The sequence below is a fragment of the Misgurnus anguillicaudatus genome, unplaced genomic scaffold (assembly GCF_027580225.2).
Source record: "Misgurnus anguillicaudatus unplaced genomic scaffold, ASM2758022v2 HiC_scaffold_26, whole genome shotgun sequence".
NCBI classification, from domain to species: Eukaryota; Metazoa; Chordata; class Actinopteri; order Cypriniformes; family Cobitidae; genus Misgurnus; species Misgurnus anguillicaudatus.
Window position 1 is genome coordinate 1,091,920 of NW_027395276.1, and position 23,385 is coordinate 1,115,304.

Here is a 23,385-nt window from a genome sequence, read left to right on the forward strand (position 1 = left end):
GAACGAGTCTTACGAAGTTACAGAACGTCGCTACGGCTCAGAAAGGTGACGCGCACACATTAACTGACACCATTCTGGATGAGCTTAACAAAGTTGGCTTAGATAGCTCAAAAATTCTGAGTCAGGTATATGATGGAGCTGCACTTATGTCGGGGAAACGTGGTGGTGTTCAGAAAATTCTACAAGACAAACTTGGACGTGAGATACCATATGTGCACTGCCTAAATCATCAGTTGCATTTGGTTGTTGTTCATGCCATGTCTGCAGAGACCGCACTTTTGGAGTTTTTTGAGGTGTGCGATTCCCTGTACAAGTTCTGTAGAAAGCCAACTGTTGCTATGCATTATAAAGGTGCACATCTTAAACGTCTTCTGGAGCAGCGATGGACAGGGCATCTTGCCACCGTATCAGTCATCCTTAAGTCATTTAATGACATAAAATCTATTCTGACCGATGCTGACACTGTGCTGAACTATGGCTCAGAGACGAGAATGGAAGCAACAGGTCTGCTGCGCGAGATATCTGAGCCAAGTTTCATGTTCCTTGCCAACTTTACCCACAGAGTCCTTTCTCTATTGGACCCACCGAACAAACTTCTCCAAAGAGAGGACACTGACTTGTTGACAGGTTTAAGTGTTGTGGCGAGTGCAACAGCGTGTGTTAAAAAACTCCGTTGTGATGAAGAGTTTAAGCGGATGCTGGATACTGCCACGCCCACCACCGAGTCACTGAGACCCGGGCCCAAACGGAGACGCATAGAGAGCACCCGGATGGATGGATACATCGTTACAGGGCCTACAGGAGGGCACAGGGGTGATGATGATAACTTGGAAACTGAACTTCGGAGATTGTATTACAACACTATTGATTCGGTGGTTGGGGAACTGGAGCGTAGATTCAGCGAGCGCAACTCACAACTGGCCAGTGCGCTTGCAGCACTAAATCCAGAGGCCGATAACTTCCTTGATGTGAAAGCTGTGAAGCAAATTCTCGACCTTTCAGGATCGATTATAATTGACGCTGAATTTGAAGTTGCTAAAGAGTTTTTAATGTCACAAAAGCTAGCAAGACAGGGAGACTGGACCATACAGCACATCCTCTCAACGTACCACAACCATCTGATTACCATGCCCAGTGTGCTGACAGCTTTCAAACATGCATTAACATTTGGCGCATCTACAGCAATGTGCGAGAATTCATTCTCCACTTTGAAAAATGTTTTTTCGGAACACAGACGCACAATGCTACACGAGAGAAAGGCCAGGTTGGTGCAGCTTGCATTCGAGAAAGATTTGACACGCAAATGCACAAGCGAATGGAAGGACACAGTACTTAGACGGTTCAGTAGCCACACTCGTCGCCTGCAACTCTTTTGAGAGTAAGTCGTTTGTTCAATTCACTTTTTAAAGCCAGCCCTGGCTTTCATGATAAGGCATACTAAGCAGGTAAATTGTTGATGAATGTTTGCTGGTTCTATCTGCATTTGTGTTTTATACTTGGCTACCTGTACTAAAGATATATGACAGGGCATAACTTTACCCCCACCCCTTTCTGCCTTTTATTATCGTATTTCTGTGTGTGATTGAATAAACTGTGTGCATAGGGCTAACGTTACCACATAGCCTCTAAATGACATGATATGGAAATTAACAAGAATAAACGAAATTCGCAAATAATACATTTCTGCTGTGTTGTTATGATGCTATGATGTTTTAATTTGCTCAGCGAGTATAGCTCTGGTGTCACCGTGTCAGAAGTAATGCTCATTAAATAACTGTATTATGCTCTGTTGGTTACATTTTCTACTAAAAATAAAGTAATGTCATTAAATATGCCCCTCTATCTGAGCTGCATCAATCACATTGGGATTTATGATGTTGCCACTGCGTCAAAATATTTCTCAAATGGCAGTGCCCCCCCGCCGATGACCCAATGCCCCTCCAGCGTCATTGCTCTGACGCCGACTCTGAGTTTGTCCATTTAGGGCTACTGTAAAAACATGATGATGACTTCCATGTTAATTAAGGGACTCGTGGTGTATGAAGATAAAAACGGTTCATTCTGGTTATAAAACAATACAGTTGATTATGTAAAGCCTTTTGTACACCACTGCTAATATAGTTATGTACATTATATAGTATTTCTGTTAAGAGATCCTCCTATGGGTTCACTGTAAAATATTTGCAATTATGCAGCTGGTTGCAAGTAACTTACTGTAGAAGATAAAGACTGAAAATGTTTCATGTTCATTTAACTTTGAACTAACTGTTGCCAGTAAATAACATAAATGTAAAATCTACAGTAAGTTACTGGCAGCTAGTTGCCACTAATACCCAGTAATGCCGTAATTTCTACAATTTTTTTACAGTGTTGCATTACAGTCAGATTTATTAAGATTCAAGGTTCTCGAGTACAATAAAAATTATTGGCTTTATCAAAATAAATCGTTACTGAAATAATTTCAATAATTTTATTAAACAAATGAAATTGCTCTGACGTGGTTCCCAGTAACATAGATTCAAATAACTTGCACATAACCTCTGAACACATAAGCAACAGCACACCACCTTACGAGCTTCATCACTGCATGATCATGTCTTAATGAATCATAGTCAGCCTTCATCTATCTGTGTTCCTTTCACAGGTCAGGACCGCAGCGAGCAGGCACTGATTCAACGCTTCAGGGGAGATGGCATCAGTTACAAGGCCAAGCTGATTGGCATTGATGATGTGACAGCCGCACGTGGAGACAAACTGTGCCAGGACTCCATGATCAAACTGAAGGTAAAACCTCTTACAGCAAGTAGTAGTAGTAGTAACAGTAACAAATGATCTGATTTGCTCACTTCTAAAATCTGAGAGGGATGATAAACCCTTGATAAAATCACAAGGTCGCATAGGCATATTTCTCTGCAGTGTTACATGTTTGCATCTCCACCTGGTGTGTGGATTTCACTACAGGAGGGCTAAAATAACAATAATCATAAAATTGCAGTTTTGCTTTATGACTCTGTTGACCCTCTTAGAGCTCCATGCTGTGTGTCCTTGATAAAACAACCTTTAAACACCAAAGCCTTGTGTGATGCTGAAATACTGTAGGACATAGTACGACATTCATTCTGTGTCCAAATCTGGTCAGCAACGTTTAGCGCCACGTTGTTTAAATGGCAAATGCATTTGCGCCCACTTTTGCGCCCATGGGCGTTCTGGTCTTAAAACGAGGTGTGTTCAGGCGCATTGTTGGCGCGTTGCTATTTTGAGGCAACTAAATATATGACGCAATATGTTTTTTGTTATTTAAAGAATGCAGTAAATTCTGCGCCTATAAACGGGACGACAACACGGGTTTGCTTATCACATACATGAATGCACAGCAGCACAAAAACGCTTTTAACTCTTTCACCGCCAGCATTTTTTAAAAAAGTTGCCAGCCAGCGCCAGCGTTTTTCATGATTTTTTTTTTTCAAGTTTAATGCCTTCCAGAAAATGTTCTTCTTCAAATATATAAATATACAATATACCAAATGAAAGAACAGACCCTCTGCTTTCAAACAAAAAAAAACGTTTCATCTTACCTTTAGTAGTTCTTTTGTAATCAGCTTTTGAATATGGGTAGGTTTCTGCAAAAACACCACATTTTGAGCAAAAAGCAGAGATAACTCAATTTTTGTGACAGACTTTTCATAAAGATCCCATTCAGAGCGATCTTTATAACAGACTTTTAAAAAGTTGCGGAAGGGCGCCACCTAGTGGATAATAGCAGTATTGCGGAAAGACGGAAATACTCGTCATTGGCGGGGAAGCGTTTTCTCTTGATTGACGAGATATCTCGTCAATGGCGGGGAAAGAGTTAAATATAAAAAAATTAAAGGATTGAATGTAAAAGATTATTATTGAGTCTCTTGGACATAAGGACCGATTATGAGACGTTACAAGGCGTAAAGAGCTGCTTCACCCGTAGCCTGGTAAGTAAATAAATGCTTTGCTTTAAAGGGGCAATCAGTGGGATCTACCCCCATCTAGTGGTAGAATTGTATTTTGCATTCAAACGAACAGTGCTTACAATAGACGGGTTGCACGGCGACGTCACTAACTGGTTGCGCACGCAACCGAGAGGCAGAAAGAAGAGAAGTGCATTGTGTTGTATGCTAGTAGCGGTGTCTGTAAGTCAAAATGCCAAGAAGTTGTTGCGTGGAAAATAGTACCAACAGAGTCAGTGCTGGGTGCCTGATGTTAACATACCAGTAGATGCGACTATTACGTTACTAGCATTATAATTATAACATTATAATTCATACATGTATCACAGTAACACTGCAAAAATAAAGACAGAAAAACAGATCCAACTAAAATCAAGTCTTATTTATATACAAACAATAAAGAACGCTTCAATAATTAAGGTTGTTGCAGTAGCGGATCAGCTCACCAATCGGGCTTTCTGCCCCCTGGATGCGCGCGCACCCTGCAATGTTTGTAAACTTGCAACCCCTCTATAGCTCTCTGCTATTATAGTTTATCAGTACGGCGGAACGACATAGAAGCCTCCTTGGACTTACACGTTCAATGTAAGTAAAGGGAAGAAATTCTAAGCTTACAAAGAAAAGTCAGATCACTGGCAGAGGTCATTTGACACCAACGAGGACATATTTATGTTTAAAGACATTGATTTTGATTAATAAAACACTTAAAATCCTACTTACTGCCCCTTTAAACAAATGCATCGGTTTTTTAATGTTTTTAAATGCTACCTTACGGATTTATTGAATATGATGACTCTGTGTTTGTAAATTCTTTATCTATTGTTTGTATTTTTAGAGTACAAACCTTTTCTTGCATATTTGCAAATTATTTTATGAGATTACAATGATTATGTAGGATATCAGTACATTTACAGCAATTAAAAGTCTGCCATTACTTCTCTGAGTGAAAGAAAACGTCTTTTAAAGGTTTTAATCCAAAAAAATGAAAACAACACTTTTTTTACATTATTCTTTTTCTTCCTCCGCTTAGTTTTTCAGTTTACAAAGTCCGTCATCTAAATTTGGATTAGACATAGCGTCAGCGCAACTGGCTTCTAAAGGGGATGAGAGATAAGACTCTCATTGGTTTATTGCACGTTACGCCTAAAACACACCCATTACTCATTAGGAAAATATGAACAACCCTTTTTGACCGTGCGCTCGGCGCACAAAACATTTTTACCGTCGTTAAATTAGCAAAAGTGGTATCGGACACGGCCATTTAGACCGTGCATCGTGCTCTTTGGACAATGTGCTTAGATCGTTAAAATAGGGCCCATAATGTGTTATGTCTTAAGTGAAGGTTTGGTAACTATTAGGGAAAAATATATGATGTGTAACATTATATAAAATCCTTGCTTTACAGTAGATCTTAAAGCTGTTTGTCTTATTTTCAAACAATAAAAGAAAGAAAAAAGATTTCCTAAAATTCCTGTGTGTGCTGAATCTATTATTTTTACCTGTGATTTTAAGGTATTGATGCAGTGATTTTACTTTTGAATCTTCAAAAACCTTTAACTAGATTTTTCTCAAAATTGACTTTGCTGACTCAATCAACTTTAAACAGGTGTAGCTCTGTCATTTTTTGTCAGATTCCAACAAATCATACATCGTTTTGATAAGTTTTTTTCAATAGAGGATGTCAAAATATATATAACTCATTTTTGAAAATGTGCTCATGCCGACTCAATTTGCCAGCACTGGTCACAAATAGAGAGCTTAGGGATGATGTATTTTTGTAGACCAACCCAGTTGTTAGCTATACATGGGTTTCCTTGACAAAAAGTAAACAGAGGTTTTAGTCTGATGGCTGCAGGTTGTGACTGAGGTGCCCTTGAGAAAGGCATTTTACCCCGGTTGCTCCGCAGGCACTGCAGGGATAGCAGCCCACTGCTCAGGGTGTGCATGTATTCACTACTCACTGGGATGGGTTAAATGCAGAGGTCACATTTCAAGTATGGTTTACCATACATTGGCCTTTATGTCTCTTTCACTTAATCGCAAAGAATAAACTCTGCAACCAAGGTTGTAATACTTACACATTTTGTCTATTGAGATAATCTTTACATTTACATGCCCAGGGTTTTTTTTCTCCTAGGGTTTTTTTTAACCCGGGGAGGCAGCCATCTTGGGCTTAACTTAATTCCTCTTCCAGACGTTACATTAGTAATACGCTCGCTTATAATTTTGAGTCATAGACGCAGCAAATTTAACTGCTTATGCTATCGTGTATTATGTTGTGCTATCTGTCGTTTCTCTGTGCTTTTCACTGCTTCTATTAATGTAAAGCTGCTTTGAAACAATTAACTATTGTGAAAAGCGCTATATAAATAAAAATGAATTGAATTGAATTGAATGTCTTAAAGACCACCTATTGTCCGATTCACGATTTTACATTTCCCTTGGTGTGTAAGTGTGTATTAGCACATGTTAACGATATGCAAAATGTACATAACCCAAAGTAAACAATGAAGCAAGTTATCATCTCCAATGTAAATCTCTTTTTTTGGACTACAACAAACACACGGATTGTAGGCAACAGTTTACTTCCTGGGATTGGTGATGTAGTAAAGACCGACATTATCATAATTCCTCCTGCTTTGAATCACAGTCTGTAAGTTAACTCCTGTTAGCATTGCATTGTGAGCGAATATTTCAAACATGGTAAGGAGCGTCACATTTCCAGCTGACGTTAGAGGTATTTAGGCCAATCACAACGTACAGATAATGTGTGTTTTTAACCATAAACCACGCAAACACATTGTATTATACCAAATACACAAAAAAAATTGTTTTTTAGCAATGAAATAGGTGCTTTTTAACATATAGATGGTTTCAGCAGTAACAACATAAACAAGCGGTTTTCGTGGTCAACACGTAACTTCCGGTAAACCCCGCTAAGAATAAATAACCACAAAATCCTTTTAAATAAATTAATTATAAAACAAGCAAAATAAACAACACATAGATTACCTAGGAAATCAAAACATTTGTTATTTTCGACGAGGTTTTTGTTTAAAAGTACAGTTTAGCAACTATACAGACCATTATACAAACAGATACTGGAAGTAAAGTTTCGACCAGAAGCGCAATCACGTCACCGCACGCACGAAACGGTCTATACACTAAACACCATGTTCATGAATGTGGTAGTCATACTAGAAATTTAAAGAACTAACATTAAAAGTTAGTAAAGCGAACCACACTTTACTCTCACCAACATCATCAACATCAAGCTTTTTAACAACTCTTTCAAACATTATCAAATTTTGTTTTAACATTTTAAAACATGTTCCCTGATAAGGAAATGTGGATGAAGCTTTTTGGGGATTTGTACCGACATTTCATTGTTTTTTAGATTTTCATTCGTGACAAAGTCCCCAACAATGTCCGTTGTCCCATGTAGCAACTTTGAAAGACACATAAAAAGTCCTGGCAAGCTGACAAGCTAGGCAATATCGCATTCATAATCGCAGGTGAACTACGGCTTTGTGTAGTAACCCTTACGAAAATTAACCATGTTTTTTTTTTGGTGTATTGATTACTATAAGCAAAACCATCTGTTTACTACACTAACCATGGTTTAACTATGGTTTGGAATTTTTTTATTTTAGTAATGCTGCTCCACCTGAAAGCAGGTGATGCCGATTTACCAATAATCAAGGAAACGCCTTTACTGACGAGACGCGGTACAACGGTATCTTGGAGCCCTACCATTGACTTTGAGGCCACATTTACACATAGCCGGGTATTTAGAGAAATAAATATTTCCCCGCCTCTGTTTTAAATAATAACATCGTGCACACGTATAGTTTTCAAAAAAGTTGTCATTTTCATCAACCCTCATGAATACCTCGTTAACTGTTTCACCGCCAGTGTTTTTTAGAAAAGTTGCCAGCCAGCGCCAGCGTTTTTCATGATTTTCACCAAAGTGTAATGCCTTCCAGAAAATGTTCTTCTTTAAATATATAAACATGCAATATACCAAATGAAAGAACAGACCCTCTGCTTTTAAACAAAAAAAACCGTTTCATCCTACCTTCAGTGGTTCTTAATAAGCTGTAATAAGCTTTTGAATATGGGTAGGTTTCTGCAAAAACACCACATTTTGAGCAAAAAGCAGAGATAATTCCATTTTTGTGACGGACTTTTCATAGAGATCCCATTCAGAGCGATCTTTAAAACAGACACGGACATGCAGCTGCTTGCCATAGGGCAATACTTCCGGTTTTAAAAAGTTGCGGAAGGGTGGATAATAGCGGTATTGCGGAAAGACGGAAAATCTCGTCATTGGCGGGGAAGCGTTTTCTCTTAATTGACGAGATATCTCGTCAATGGCGGTGAAAGAGTTAAGTGCCATAATAACTATGCCAAACCTAGGCAGTGTAGGGAGAGGAATAAAGCCATGCAAGCCAATCAAAATGCTCAGAATCGACACCAACGAATAACACGAGCGACTTCCTGTTTCTTTCATAGGGCGCTCACATGACTTTAAGCATTTTGTGGCGCATAATGTGCAGTTTCTCCCAGTTGACACGGCAACACATAACCGGGGTTATCAGAAATCTCCACTTTGGCCGTAAGTTTAGAAAAAATCGTTTCTGTGATAAAAACAGGGTTTTCGTGTAAATGAGAGGCCAAACCGCAGGGAAATATCTGCGTCTTTCCTTCATGTAAACGGGCCATGAGACAACAGAACTTAACGTACTAAAATGCTAGCACAATTATGGGTTTGCATACAAAAATACGTAATCCCTTCAGCTCCCTATATTGGTTCAGGAATATGCTTTTAAAAGAATGGCTCTCTGTGTGAAATCTTGGATAGACTTTGCACTTGGCTTGTCGTGATGGATGCTGTGATTGCTTCATACCTTCTATGGGCTTTGCCATTTATTGCACTATACTGTGATTGTCTTGATAAAGCAGTTTGGATCTCAGTTTTCCAGACATTTCAGATCCCAGGTTTCTACAGCATCATATTATCTGGGTTGCGTCAAAGAGCAATAGATTTCCAATAGCATTCCCAGAAAGCCATAGATTACTAATCTGCTGAATGAGCTGGCAGCTAACCGATCCACCACCATCTCTATTTGTTCTTGGGTCAGTCTTGAAACAGGATTTGACAGCTCATTAACGGACAATGTGTAGTTTTTTTAAAAAATTTAATAGTCAATGTCTTTATTTATAAATATATCCTCATTGGTGTCAAACGACCTCTGCCAATAATTTGACTTTTCTTTGTAAGCTTACAATTTCTTCTCTTTATTTACATTGAACGGGTAAGTCCAAGAAGGCTTCCATGTCGTTCCGCCATATTGAAAAAGTATAATAGCAGAGAGCGACAAAAAGCACTAGCCTACCGCAGCACGTTTTCGTTCAGAACACGTGAACCAGCTGAAACGGACAAGGAGATCAGTGAGTACATAATGGCTACCATAGTTGCAACACGCATTTGGAAAAGCGAGGCGCTAGAGAGCACTAATCGTTCATATGTAAAATACAATTTCACCACTAGATGGGGGAAAATCCTACTTACTGTCCCTTTAAGGGAAAGCATAGTCCACAGGCATCCATAGCTTTGAAAGTGTGCATTATAGTTAAGCTGTTAAGCGTTGAATCAAGATACTGTAGACCAGTGGTTCTCAAACTTTTTCAGCATACGGCCCCCCTTGTGTACAGTGCATTTCTTCGCGGCACCCCCCAAAGAAAATTTATGACAAATTTGTTCTAAATGTAAAATTTTAATGAAACAAAGCATATAAAATTAAAAGTAGTGCTGTTGGTTAGTAGCCTTATATATATTTTTGGTTTAATTACACAGAATTCATGATAAATTAATGTATTTTATAAAATGTCATAAAACTGGGGCCCCCCTGGCACCATCTCGCGGCCCCCCTGGGGGCCCCGGCCCCCAGTTTGAGAAACACTGCTGTAGACATCAAGTGATCAAACCTGCTCAAAGTGACCACGTGTAAGAATTGCTTTTTAACTACACAACAAAAGGCTAAGAAAATTAGAAAGCCTACTTTAAAAGTTTCAGTCAGCACAATTTTTGTCTTTCTACACACTTACACAGAAGTCTCAGATCAGTAACATTCAGGGATTTGGACACATCTCCATTGACTCTTTTATAGTGCTGACCACAAAGGAACAAAAGCAACCTTAGAAAATGATGTCGGACAGATGAGGTGTCATTTATGTGACCTTCCATGCAGCTATTCAAAGTGTGCTGATCATCATATCTTGTTCAAGGAGGTGGGAAAAAAACCTTCACTGCAGATATATTCACTGCTATCCTCTTTCTCGTTTTATTGCTACAGGGAATCGCTGCCTCGGCACGGTCAAAAGGGAACCATAAACAGAGAATTTTCTTGACTGTGTCCTTCGGTGGAATCAAGATTTATGATGAGAGATCAGGGGTGAGTGGTGCAAACCAATTCGTCCAATTGCTTTACACATGTACTTTGAATGTACTTCTATAACATTTAACTGTATTTTTTCTTATTGAAGTCCGATTATAGTGCTTAAAGTCATGATTTCGCACACATTTTCCACCATCTCTCCAACCCTATACAATAAAATTGCTACCATACCTTTAAGACGTCTATATGTAAATGTCTTAGTTATGATTTATTACATTTTACATAGTTTATAATACCATTGCATGACAATAGCATTAGCAATGTCTATGTTCATATGTGAGTTGGAACTAGAGGTCTTCTCGGGTCCAAAGAAATGTACCCGATACAAATAAATTTTTACCTGAACCCGACATGCAAAAATTTTAATTTATTTAAAGAAAAACCCATCCCGAGACAAAGCCAAGAAAATAAAACCCAAATTCGACCCAAACCAGTGGAATTTTTTTTTAACCCGACTGGACCCTGATGTAAACGGCACCTACGTGTGTGCAGTTGGCATCCCCGCACGCACCAGTCAGACAGAAAGAAACCCTGTTGATCTTGCATCCAATTTGCCCTGCTACTCTATGTATTGTCATTTAAATGGTTACCTTAGTGTTGTTGTTAGATCTAACAACAACACTAAGGTAACCATTTAAATGTGCATTAAAAATTTATTGACAGGTCTGTCTCAACAAAAACTAACCTACCGCCAGCCTCACAATGTCACAAGCCCTCCTGAAAAACAGAGATGGGGGAGGTGGAAAAGGACTCGATGCACGCACACGAGATAGTTTGTGTCGTCTTGGGTCTGTTTGGCAAAAACACATTTGTTTAAATTACCCGATGCCACTAATATTATACTAGATTTGTGTTCAAGGCAATGATTAAACTTTTAGACCGGAACCCATGCAGGGCTCGGGTCGGATATTATGTTTTCGGATCTAATTGCGCTTTTGCCATTGCATAATACCCCATGGTTTGGTTTGGGTCAGGTCGGGTCAGCTCACCTCACCTCACTTTGGCTTGGTTAGCTTTTCCATCGAGTTTAATAACACTTCGGAGTGGGAGGGATTATAGGCGTGTCATTATATTTGCACTGCCTACTGCTGTGACATCATACAAGTGTGAGTATTGTTGGAATACATCCCTATACATTAATTAAACATTATTTCTCAGTCTGCCACAAAATTAAAATTGGCCATCACAAATAGATGTTTACACAAGACAGCGCAAGCTAGCATGAAGGTAAAGCTAATCTTTTACATTATAGCGATTGTGCTGGTAGTGACGATTCTCTCAGACCAATCAGTGATCTACAGTGTTTCACGTCACGTTTTGGTATCAGCTCGGGTCGCTTGGAACCCCGACCGAGCTGGTACTAAAAAAGTATCGGGTACTATGTACTGCACCCAGTGAAAATGCCCCTAAAAGTAAGCTGACCCGACCCAAACCGTGGGGTACTATGCAATGGAAAAGCGGCATAAGTGGACCCTTGTAGACCTCTAGTTGGATGACTCAATAATGTTATTAAATTTGTTACCAAGATAAATGAAATGCATCCTATGAAGTTCAGTGAAAGATATCAAATATAGGCACAACATTTGCATTAATTATGCAAAATCCACTTTTACGAGGTGTTTGGACATAAATGTGCGTTGAGATTGTGTGAACACAACCCATGAAAAAATCCACCCTCTACTTATTTTTTAATCCCCATTAAACCAAAGCAATCTCATTAGAAATGCTGTTTTGATTCTCTTGTTATTGTGATGTCACAATGATAAAGCCTCACCCACAGCCACTGACTGACTGGTTAATTTTACTCAAAAGCTTTTCTAAATGTGTTTGTTATCACATTGTAGCGCTAATGCAGCTAAAGATACTGTTGTCCCAGACTATATTCACAGGAATCAGCTTTATTTTTAGCCAAAAGCGCCCGCTGTCTGTTAATGTAGTAATTAGCAATAGCTCATTTGCATTTAAAGGGACAGGCACGCTTTTTGCTCCCACCCAAACAGTGGCATTTTGGAAATCCTAAAAATAAAGATCTGTGGGGTATTTTAAGTTAAACTTCACAGACACAGTCTAGGCACACAAGACTTAGAAAACATCTTATAAAAATGGGCATAATATGCGGCCTTTAAAACAAACTGAATATTTAAATATCGATCCGGACAACAGGCTGCATTCACCCTATGCGATGAAGTTATAACACTATCAATCTACAGGTCTTACAACACCACCACACTGTCCACGAGATCTCCTACATTGCCAAAGACACAAGAGACCATCGCGCCTTTGGCTATGTGTGCGGAAAGAAGGGCAACCACAAGTTTGTGGCAGTCAAGACGAGCCATTCGGTTTGTGCTTTTTGTTTGTTTACTAACATTATAGTCTTAACAGTTAAAAGCTGTTAAACTCATTTGCCTTTTTATTGTAGGCAGAGCCAGTTATATTAGACCTGCGTGACCTGTTCACCCTGGTCTATGACATCAAACAAAGGGAGGAGTCACAAAAGAAATCTCAGAAAGATCAGAAACACTGTGAGCATGCCATCTATCAGGTAGGACCTAATAACAAAATCTAATGTCAACACAGACACTTGTCACTTCAAAGCATAAAATGAGTTAAATTGCAGTACAATTGTAGTGCACAATACATCTGCGCCAAAGCCTGTTAAACTCAGTAATGTAATTAGCATTTTATTCATCCTTAAATTGTTAAATATAGTTTATTTATTTCAGCATGTCAAAATCATTTCATTATCTTTATACACGCATGCTGTAACCACTAACTTTACGTAGGGCTGTCACAATGAATAATAATCGTCTCACACCACAATGATTGCACATCTCTTTTAAAAACACAAGGGGGAGCTGCAGCGCCTGTATAAACGAGACAGTATCAGATAGCGCTCCTTAACTGACAGTGTAACGCAATTGGTATGGTATAACGCATTTTAATGGTTTTGCCTCATAACCCAGCAAGCAATTTTGGGTTTAAAAGACGTCTAATAGCCGTCCAAACACATATCTGTCCAAATGGATGTTTGTGAAAATCTAACTGTACGTTCACACCGCTGCTGGTGAGAGCGTCAAAAAATGCTCTGGCTGCCCTTCCAAACGACGCTATCCACCTTTTTCTCCAACGCAGAAGTACTGTAAGTGATGTGACGTATTTCCTTTCCAGTCCGAGACTTCCGGTTCAATAGCCAGCCGGTAGAAAACAGTGTAGTGGGAGCAAGCATAAAACATAATTTACACAGTTAATATTTACTACATCTGCCATGTATGAACCACTGTGAGGATGAAATTAAGAAGTGGCTTGATATATAAAAATATATTCAATCATTTCGTGTTGTTGATCAGAGATGACAGGTCTTCAATCCGCAAATATAAAAGCACAGAGACATACCAGTATCTTTACAATAAGAAAGTCAGATGAGTGGTTTGTACATGGAATATACAGAGACTTTTTGTTTTTAACCTTTTCAGCGGCTGGTTTAAAATGTCACATCTGTCCCTCTGTTGTGAGTTTTTTTTAAACGGCAATTTTTAATGGACTTGTTTATTGTGACACATCAAGCTTCACACGGTTCAACACAGTCAGCAGTATCATTTAACACATTGTAAGTTATTTGAACAAACCATAATAAACATATTAAACTACTCCATGTATTGAGTATTGTTTTCATTTTATGAAAATATTATTACATCGCTTCTTACGCACTATGTGGAGACATAAGCTTTTTACTTTTTTAAGTATTTGCTTTTTCATTTAAAACATAACAAAAGTACGCGCAAACACATTACTATTATAAACATTAAAGGCGCTCTATGCATTTTCGGCATTTTTGTCAAACAGCGACCCGCTGGAGAATACTTGCAACTGCGGTAATTTCCCACTCTGTACACCTCCGAAGATAATGACCAGTTGATGTTTCACAATTTCATACAAATATTAGGTTACTGCATAGTCTACTAAACTACAGATGATGGTAATAGGATAATAAGAAGTTTATTCCAAGTGTAGAGTAGGCATATAATAATAAAGTAGCCTACCGCGTTTGCTGGCTTATAACGTTTTTACATGATTGCAGCTATATCACAAGTAAACAGTCTTTAGTTTATGACATACTAAAAGCAAGTGCAACAACATACAACATAGACCCCAAACAAGTTTACAAATAAGAGATTTACTTACTAGTCCCCGAGCTTCAACAGGCGGATGATTCGCCCTACTATGACTTTGTTGACCACCGAAATAACTTTGAAGCTGTTATATTAAGGTAAAATAACTGCATAGTGTGTCTTTAACTAAGCAGATTATGTTGTATAGATTCTGTGCTGTAATCGCATTTTTGTAATAATATATAGTATATATGAAGAGTTTCATTTTTCTCATTTTTTTATTTTTCAGAAATCTCGTTTTTTGGTTGTGCATTCCAATTAATATCAATGCAACTGCAGTTGGTTTGTTTTGATTTAAACCTTCATAACTTAAAAAATACAGCTAAGTAGCACCATAAAACAAAATAATAACATGATAACATAATAATAAACATGTTTTGACAAAAATGTTAAAAACGGAGTTATCTCGTTTTGCAACGAAACTCTTCATATTTAAAACAGCATACTATTAGTTTTTTTTAAAGAATTATTGTATTTATTGTTTGCTGGCAGTTTCTATGAAAGGTTTTACTGGATAGATTTATAAATACAGATCATGACTGCATGTGTGCCACATACACATTCAGTTCTTATACATGGATTATGGTTAAAACAAATGTTTTGTAGAGATTTACTGTAGGGGTGTGACGAGATCTCGACAAGACAGCTAACTCCGTGGTTGCCTAGCAATATTAAAAGCTGCGTCGACTCGCACTGCTCTTTTTTAAAAAGGCAGTGCGTCGCGCCTTGCGTTTCCAAGCGTTTAAAGCGCGGTTGGTGTAATTAGCCTCTTACAGTGCATGCATTATATTCTGTCTTTTACTGCATTTGCTTTTTTGTTTGGGTTTCCAATAATGTTCTTTTGGGAGCTCGTATGAAGTCTGAGACGTGTTGTGTTTGTCTGTTGATCAGTGTCAGATGTGAAGTCTCAGCAGATTAAACCATCACAGAGTTTACATGATTTAATGTCTGCATGTTCATTTCTATTGTAAAAAAAATGGACGTATATTAAATATTCAAATGGATTTAAACATTGTTTGGCTAAAAATAAGCGTTTCTCTCCGTCTAAAGTGAAAGTGAAGATAGCGTCCGCGAGACGAGTCCACTATCTCCCCCTGCAGGCATTTGTTATAATATATACATAATGCTTTTTATTTATAGACCACAAATGTAATGTGTTTGTTAATGTAATGTAATGTAATGTTGTTTAATGTAACTTGGTTTTAATACTTTATTTGAACCAATTATTATTGCATCTTCGTTATTATGTAATTTTAAAGCCTACTGCTCACTTGGGTCTATTTTTATTACCCAAAAATAACAAATTACTTCATTATCAGTTAGTAAAATAATTGTTAGGGACAGTCCTTGATTAGTTATAACATTTAAAAATAACATGATTTCAGTTTCTTATTCATTTTTTTTAATTATCCAGGGTTTCTTAAAAAGTGTAAAAATATCGTCTCGTCTCGTTCTCGTGAACCCAATCTCGTGTCTCGTCTCGTCTCGTGGATTAAGTGTCTCGTCACACCCCTAATTTACTGTGTTTGTATTAGCAATTATGGAAACCCCTAACTGCGCAAATTTTGTCAGTCTTCCTGGATTTCATAATAAACATGAAACAGTCAGTCAAAACGGCCACTTGTGTCCTTCGCAATAGACTACATTAGCTTTAGTGTCTCAGCGGAAGTCATAAACAGGAAAGCTCAAAGATGGCAGCGCCCACATTTACGTCAAGAAACAGGTGGATAGTTTGGTTGCCGCCAAACCGCGTCATAGCTTATTACCATCATGTTGAGCTGATGTCAACTCTCCTCGACGCTCACACTGTTCAAGACACGCCGCACCGCTGCCGGCGCTCTCACCGGTGTTGAACAATAAACAAATATTATTGGTTCTTTTAGGAACCCTCTCTTCTCCATTTGTTTAGTATTATTGCTTTTGGTTTTTAATTCACAGAATTTCCACAAAGTAAGTTGTTTCCAAAAACTTGGGTGCTTTTTTGTCCCAATCCATAACATATATGTATCCCTCATCTAAAATAGATGAGGGATACTAGACTGAGGGATACTATTTGATTATAGACTGATATTATTCTGGTGTCTAGACTCTTATTCTCCAGAGTTTAAGAAACAGATGGTTCAATATATTAGTAATAAATGTATTCTTTGAGAAATTATATTACCAGTTTTGACTGCAAATGTCACGTTCATAACCCTGGAATTGCCCTTCTGATATTTCAAATTTCTTTACCACCATACTGTATATTTTTGCTTGTTTATCTCCATGGCTGACACAGACCATTCTGGAAGATGAGATTGATGATCCGGTTTATCAGGTGAGAGAGATTCACACTTTAAAAGCATCAGCAGTTACTCTGTACTCTGTATGCTGACAAGCGTATGTTGCTTTTATAAAGAATGTTCAGACATATTCTGCTTGATTTGATTATCATTTAACCCCTTCATTTCAGTGTTTTTGATATTGTCATTGCTAGTGTTTTGATATGCAGTCATGTTGTGTTGTTTTGTGTGTGTTTTATTCATACGCAGTCACAATGGATGTACTCTGATCTTTAAAACCCTGTGCTCACACTGAATACAGACAAACATAACTGTTTTTTTTTTACTTTTATACCTCTCACCAGCCCGCTAAAGATAGAAAGTCATGAAAGTGCTGTTTAGTTTAGCTGTAAAGCTTTTGCATCAATTTGCAATAGAAATCCAGTTTTTATCTATTTATCTATTTTGTACTATGTACCTATTACAATTTATTTATTTGAGAAACGGGAAAATGAAATGATATATTGCATTTCGTCACTGCCCGATGAAACTCACGTATGTCCAAAACGGTTACTTTTCAGGAAGTGAAAAAAAACAGCGTATTTCAAAAGCAGTTGAATGTAGCGTTGTCATGCTTGGTACGGTATGTTTACATGTAACCATATTCTTGCAAGTGTAATGATATAATACACATTTGACCAAAATTGAGTTTAAATGGACATACGTGGATATTTTATAGTAACGGTGGTTCTTCCGATAATTCTTTAGAATGACTAAGTCGCATTTCATATTGACAGATGAATACGCTCAGTTTATTAAATAGCCTACGTCTTAGTTTATTAAATATGCTTAGTTTATTTAATATTAATTATACATTTATTAAATGTCTCTTGTAAACTATGAAGGGACAATGAATCAATACCCTGACATGGTAATGCTAGACAGATACTTTGTTTGCACAGTCCTACCGTAATTTTGTCACTCCTAGACGTACGTCTGGCGTCAGGGGGGAAACGTTTACCTCGATGAAGGAAAGTCATTGTCTCATCAGGCTTTGTTTATTCGGCTATCCAGTGCTGAGCTTCGATGAAACTTTACGAGACCGGTGAGATGCTTCCACAGGGCGGGAGATACGCGGCGTGATTGACAGATTTGACACCAAATGGATATACGTGAAAATCAGATGACATGAACTTTTCATTGGCCATTTAGATATGTGAAGCATACTGTATACGGAAATTAACCTGGACATTCAATCCGTGGAAAATCTCAAAATCGGCAAAATGGACATACGTGGTTTTCATTGGACAGCGACGATTTGATCAATCTGTTCAAAATTTTTTCAATCCTAAATGAAATAAAGATGGATTCACTTAATTTGTATATTTATTTAGGTAGTGCTGAATGTTGTTGTTTATGTCTGATTGGTTCCCTATGGGGCCTCTCTCATTTTCTTTCTTAACTCCTCATAGTACATTGTGTTTGAAGCCGGACACGAACCCCTCCGTGGCCACCAATCAGAAGAGAGCGTTTACCAGGTACTTTGTTACACCCCTCCCTTCTCTACTGATATAAAAAAGATTTTGAGATTGTATCCTCTAAATTTGAAAAATATTCATTCTATAACATTATTTCCTCGATGAAAGAACATGAACTGTGGATTAGTCGGTCAGATAAAAAGTGTTTTATTAAATCCCTACAAAAGACAAGATACAAATCACATACAGTAACAGTATACAACCAAAAATTTTTTTATATTTGTTAATGATATTGTCATAAACTGTGTACTTATTATAACAAAATTAAATAATCTAATTATCATCAATATGTGACCCATGCATGCAAAATGAGTCGGACTGCACACCATTTAATTTTGAGCTACAGGCAAAAGAAAGTAAAATTGTCGATTTTGATCAAAATTGAAGTTTTTGTAAAAATAAGCACATTACGTCTATAGATTCCACAGTTTTAAAGGGACACAAGGCAGCATTTTTGTGTTAATAAATCATCTTCGTAAGTCGGTATATGGTTAAATGACTCATTACATGACGAATGAAGACTCTCTCGCCCGCCCCTACCGTCTGTAGGAAGAATACCCCACTTGCAAGTTTGCTATATCCGACCCGGTGTCCTTCAGTCTCGTATAGTCTCAGATATAGAACGCATTTACTCCCAGACACTAGGGGGAGCTAGTAGACAAATAATACTCAGACTTGCCTTGTGTCCCTTTAAATTGTCATTAAACATATAAAATAATCTTTGTATGTTTTCTGAGAGGTGTACAGTCCTAAATGCTAAATCTAATACAAACAGGGTTCCCACGGGTCCTTAAAATCCTTGTTAGTTTGTGAATTCTGGGGGGGGGGATTCAAGGCCCTGGGAAGCTTTTGAAAATATACATACATAGATATAAGTGCTTGAATCAATTTTATTAAGTTATTATTATTTATTATTTAAGTTATTATTATTTAAGGTTTTTTGCTGGAAAAAAATCCATTCCCTGTGTAGTGTAGGATAATATCATAAAAATTCTAATTTGTGTGCTAAACTGTTCGCTTTAAATGCTTATATCTTCTGTATGCGAATGTTGATTCATACCAAAATGCTTTTTTGCATAGTTGAAAACGTCTCAGTATGTAACTGTTGTTCCCTGAGAAGGGAACGAGACGCTGCATCTCCTCTGCCATACTTCTTGCGTCTCTGTAACGCCGTCTTTGGCAATATTTCAGATAGCGATATACTTCCTGGCTCACCCTGTCTTTGTCGTTAAGGTTCACCATTGGTTGAATTTGATATACACATTTAGACACACTTACCCCTGGAGGCGTAACCAAAGTGTCACCACAGTGACGCAGCGCGAGTTCCCTCAAAAGGGAACTGTAACAATGTATCTTAAAAGGTAATGCGATGTAACCTTGCTCTCACTTGAAATGTGTCCGCACATTTAGTCCTTGAATTTGAGGGTATTATACCTGGAAAGTCCTTTTTTCAGATTTCAACAAATTATACATCATTTTGAAGTTGTTTTAATAGTGATCATGTAAAAATATAAATAACAAATTTCTGACTCATTATGCCAACATTGGACACATATAGTAATTTAAATTTAAATTAGTAAAGGTAATTCAATAATTTCTTAGTTTATTTTGAGCTTACATTTTAAATACATTGTATATGTAAATATTTGTGTAGCGCAGTAAGTTTTTCATGTTTTTATAATTTATTATAATTTTTAGGTCCCCACAAGTCAACAGAAAGAAGGGATCTATGACGTTCCGAAACGCCATTTTAAGACTGTAGGTGTTCCTGAACATTCACCCAACCTTCCCCTCCTCATTCCTCCCTTAAACAAACCTCTCAGTCTTCTTCTCCTTCCGTATTTAAAAACTTTCCTGAATCCAATGAGAAGAAAAGTTATTCATTCGCAAATTGTCCTCGGTTCAAATCTCATAGCACAAACTTTATGAAAGAGAAATGGGTGAGGGGATAACAAACAGTGGCGCTTGTGAGAGGTTTGTTTATGGGCTTCATCTCTTATGTACGGCATTTTTGAACAAAGAGATTTTTTTAATGAAAGCTGTAAGAAATCAAATTCATGATTGGTTACAAAAGTACTTTCATGATTGCATGGAAAGTCATCATAAAGAGGAAACTCATGTCATTTTCACCATTAGTGTAAAGTTTATTTTTTGTATAGCCATTAAGCTTTAAAGGGAAATAAAGAAGCAGGCATTTATTGTAAAATCCCAACCAGAGATTTGCTTTCACTAAAACGAATCCATGATGAACTGTTGCTATCAGTCCATTTCACAAAGTGTTATTGCTTGTCTGTTCATTCAGTTGGAGCCTATCGAGTGCCCGGAGACGTCTTTACATAAATCTCCAGCGCTCGATGTTTGCTCACAAATGCCAAACATTGATCCTTCTTGATGTATGAGCACTCAAGCCATCTGCTGTGATGTGAAAAAGTCTGCATTAGGTTTTTTTTCTGACCATGACCGTTGTGTTGATTTATTTTTGCACGTGTATTGGGTTCTGACTGCATGAACACTCATATTAGTTCTTATCCATCTGATCATTCACACTGTTTGTGTTTAAATGTGTCACCTGATTGCCATTGTGGTGTATCTAAAGCTGCTTTTAATGTTGAATGACCACACACCTCAATGTAAAGCAGTGCCCACGGGTTAAACTAATCTTCAAGTCCATCTCTGACTGTGTTTCAGAATATAAACCAGTTCGATCTCTTCGGTGACATGGCCACTCCTCCAGATATTCTTTCAGTAAGTAAACCTCAGGAGATCTATTCACAGTCATTTGTTCAGTCTTAAAATAAGACAAGAGATATGTGTCTTTAATTTTCTGAATAATGAAAATTTGCTGTTAAAGGTGCACTGTGTAAATTTTAGCGACATCTAGTGGGGGATGTTCCTCCCTTTCCTTGCACATAGAGAAGCTACGGTAGCCACCACTGGACAAACATTCTGTCATCTCGGATGACATTTGCTGCATCCCAAATCATCTAATTACATACTATATAGTAGGCGAAAAGCAATAGGCAAGGCGAATATTATGTTTGAATTCATAGTATTCGAAAAACAGTAGGCGAAAAGACGACCTTCTACTTGCGGCAAAATCCTGACATTTTCATCCCGGGAGAGGAGTTGTCCAACGAAGAAGAAGATGGAGATGCGTTGTTTTATTCAAAAATGTCCGAAAATAGTAACGCGGCTCTATTCAAATGCAAATATATATATTATATATCAACTTTATTCAAGACACAAAGGTCCATAGAGACAACCCTATAAAAAAAATAAAACATACAAAACATTAAGAATGATGCAAATGAAGCATCATTAAAACCCCTTATATTATGTATGGCTCAGATCTTATTCAGATAGTCCTAGAAACCAGTTGCAAACTGTAACTGCTCACTGGATGACACAAAAAGCTAGTTGTCCGCACAGTGATAACAAAACTAAATCCACTTTATCCATCAGTGGCTAATGACTCAATGAACTGAGCTAGGTTATGTAAGCAAATGACATCACATATTGCCCTTAAAATAATCCAAAACAGTCACTCAACAATTGACAGATATAGCAAATAATCTAAGAGGCTGTTTACACTTTGCATTAAAGGAATATTCAATTTTCTTAAAAGAAAAATCCAGATAATTTACTCACCACCATGTCATCCAAAATGTTGATGTCTTTTTTTTGTTCAGTCGAGAAGAAATTATGGTTTTTGAGGAAAACGTTGCAGGATTTTTCTCATTTTAATGGACTTTAATAGAGCCCAACATTTAATACTTAACACTTAACAGTTTTTTTCAACTATAAACGATCCCAAACGAGGCATAAGGGTCTTATCTAGCAAAACGATTGTCATTTTTGACAATAAAAATAACAAATATACACTTTTAAACCACAACTTCTTGTCTAGATCCGGTCGTGATGCGCCAGCGTGACCCCACGCAATACGTCATGACGTCAAGAGGTCACAGAAGACGAACGCGAAACTCCGCCCCAGTGTTTACAAATGTGTTGAAAGAGGACCTTTCCTACGTTTGTGTATGTCAACTGATACTAATTAATGTCTTTGTGTCAGTTTATTGTTTACAATGGTCCGCAAATGTGCGTTTTATATATGTAACACTTGACCTCCCTACGTCATTACGCATTTACGTTAGGTTGCGCTGGACCGGACCTAGACGAAAAGTTGTGGTTTAAAAGTGCATATTTTTTATTTTTCTTGTCAAAAATGACAATCTTTTCGCTAGATAAGACCCTTATGCCTCGTTTGGGATCGTTTATAGACCTTTGAAACTCCGTTGAAAAAACTGTTAAGTGTTGAGTTAAGTATTAAATGTTGGGCTATATTAAAGTCCATTAAAAAGAGAAAAATCCTGGAATGTTTTTCTCAAAAAACATAATTTCTTCTTGACTGCACAAAGAAAGACATCAACATTTTGGATGACATGGTGGTGAGTAAATTATCTGGATTTTTCTTTTAAGAAAATGGAATATTCCTTTAACATGCGTTTTCGTCGATAGGATCACAAGTGGACGACGTCAATGCCAGGTGTAAACGGTGTTCAAAACATTTTAAGCTCATCCACTTTCGACCACTTTCAACCACATTCAGAGGTAGTTGAAAACCCTTTCGATCGGATTGAATGTGTTCGAACAGCCACACGCGACTGCCTTCTCTCCGCCCATTTATCTAATATGAGGTACTGAACACAATGTTTTGCATCTTTCTTGACTTCTGGCGCGAACACACGGTGTACAGTGCTGTTTTTAGTCTTTCATTGATAAAACTAAAGCGGCTGATCTCCACATAGTTTCATAGTTTCAAGCGTGTGAAAGTTGCGTGATCTTATTTCATCAATTGCGCTAAAATTTCGGAGAAAGCTTTAACATATACATGTACAAAACACTGTGCAGCATGTTTACTTGCAACAAAAGCAGTGGACTCCGACATAATATTAGTTCACGTCCATATGAAC

General features: G+C 37.6%; 1 protein-coding gene across 1 annotated transcript in view; it reads left to right on the forward strand.

Annotated features, from left to right (window-relative positions):
- Window positions 1–23,385, forward strand: part of LOC129443139 (complement component C8 beta chain) — a 96,543-nt gene that overhangs the window by 44,169 nt on the left and 28,989 nt on the right. The window contains exons 3-10 of the mRNA XM_073864393.1: window positions 2,645–2,784; window positions 10,340–10,438; window positions 12,652–12,783; window positions 12,864–12,986; window positions 16,892–16,930; window positions 18,347–18,412; window positions 20,111–20,170; window positions 21,101–21,157. Coding sequence (XP_073720494.1) covers window positions 2,645–2,784; window positions 10,340–10,438; window positions 12,652–12,783; window positions 12,864–12,986; window positions 16,892–16,930; window positions 18,347–18,412; window positions 20,111–20,170; window positions 21,101–21,157 — 716 coding nt within the window. The remainder of the gene's footprint in view (window positions 1–2,644; window positions 2,785–10,339; window positions 10,439–12,651; window positions 12,784–12,863; window positions 12,987–16,891; window positions 16,931–18,346; window positions 18,413–20,110; window positions 20,171–21,100; window positions 21,158–23,385) is intronic.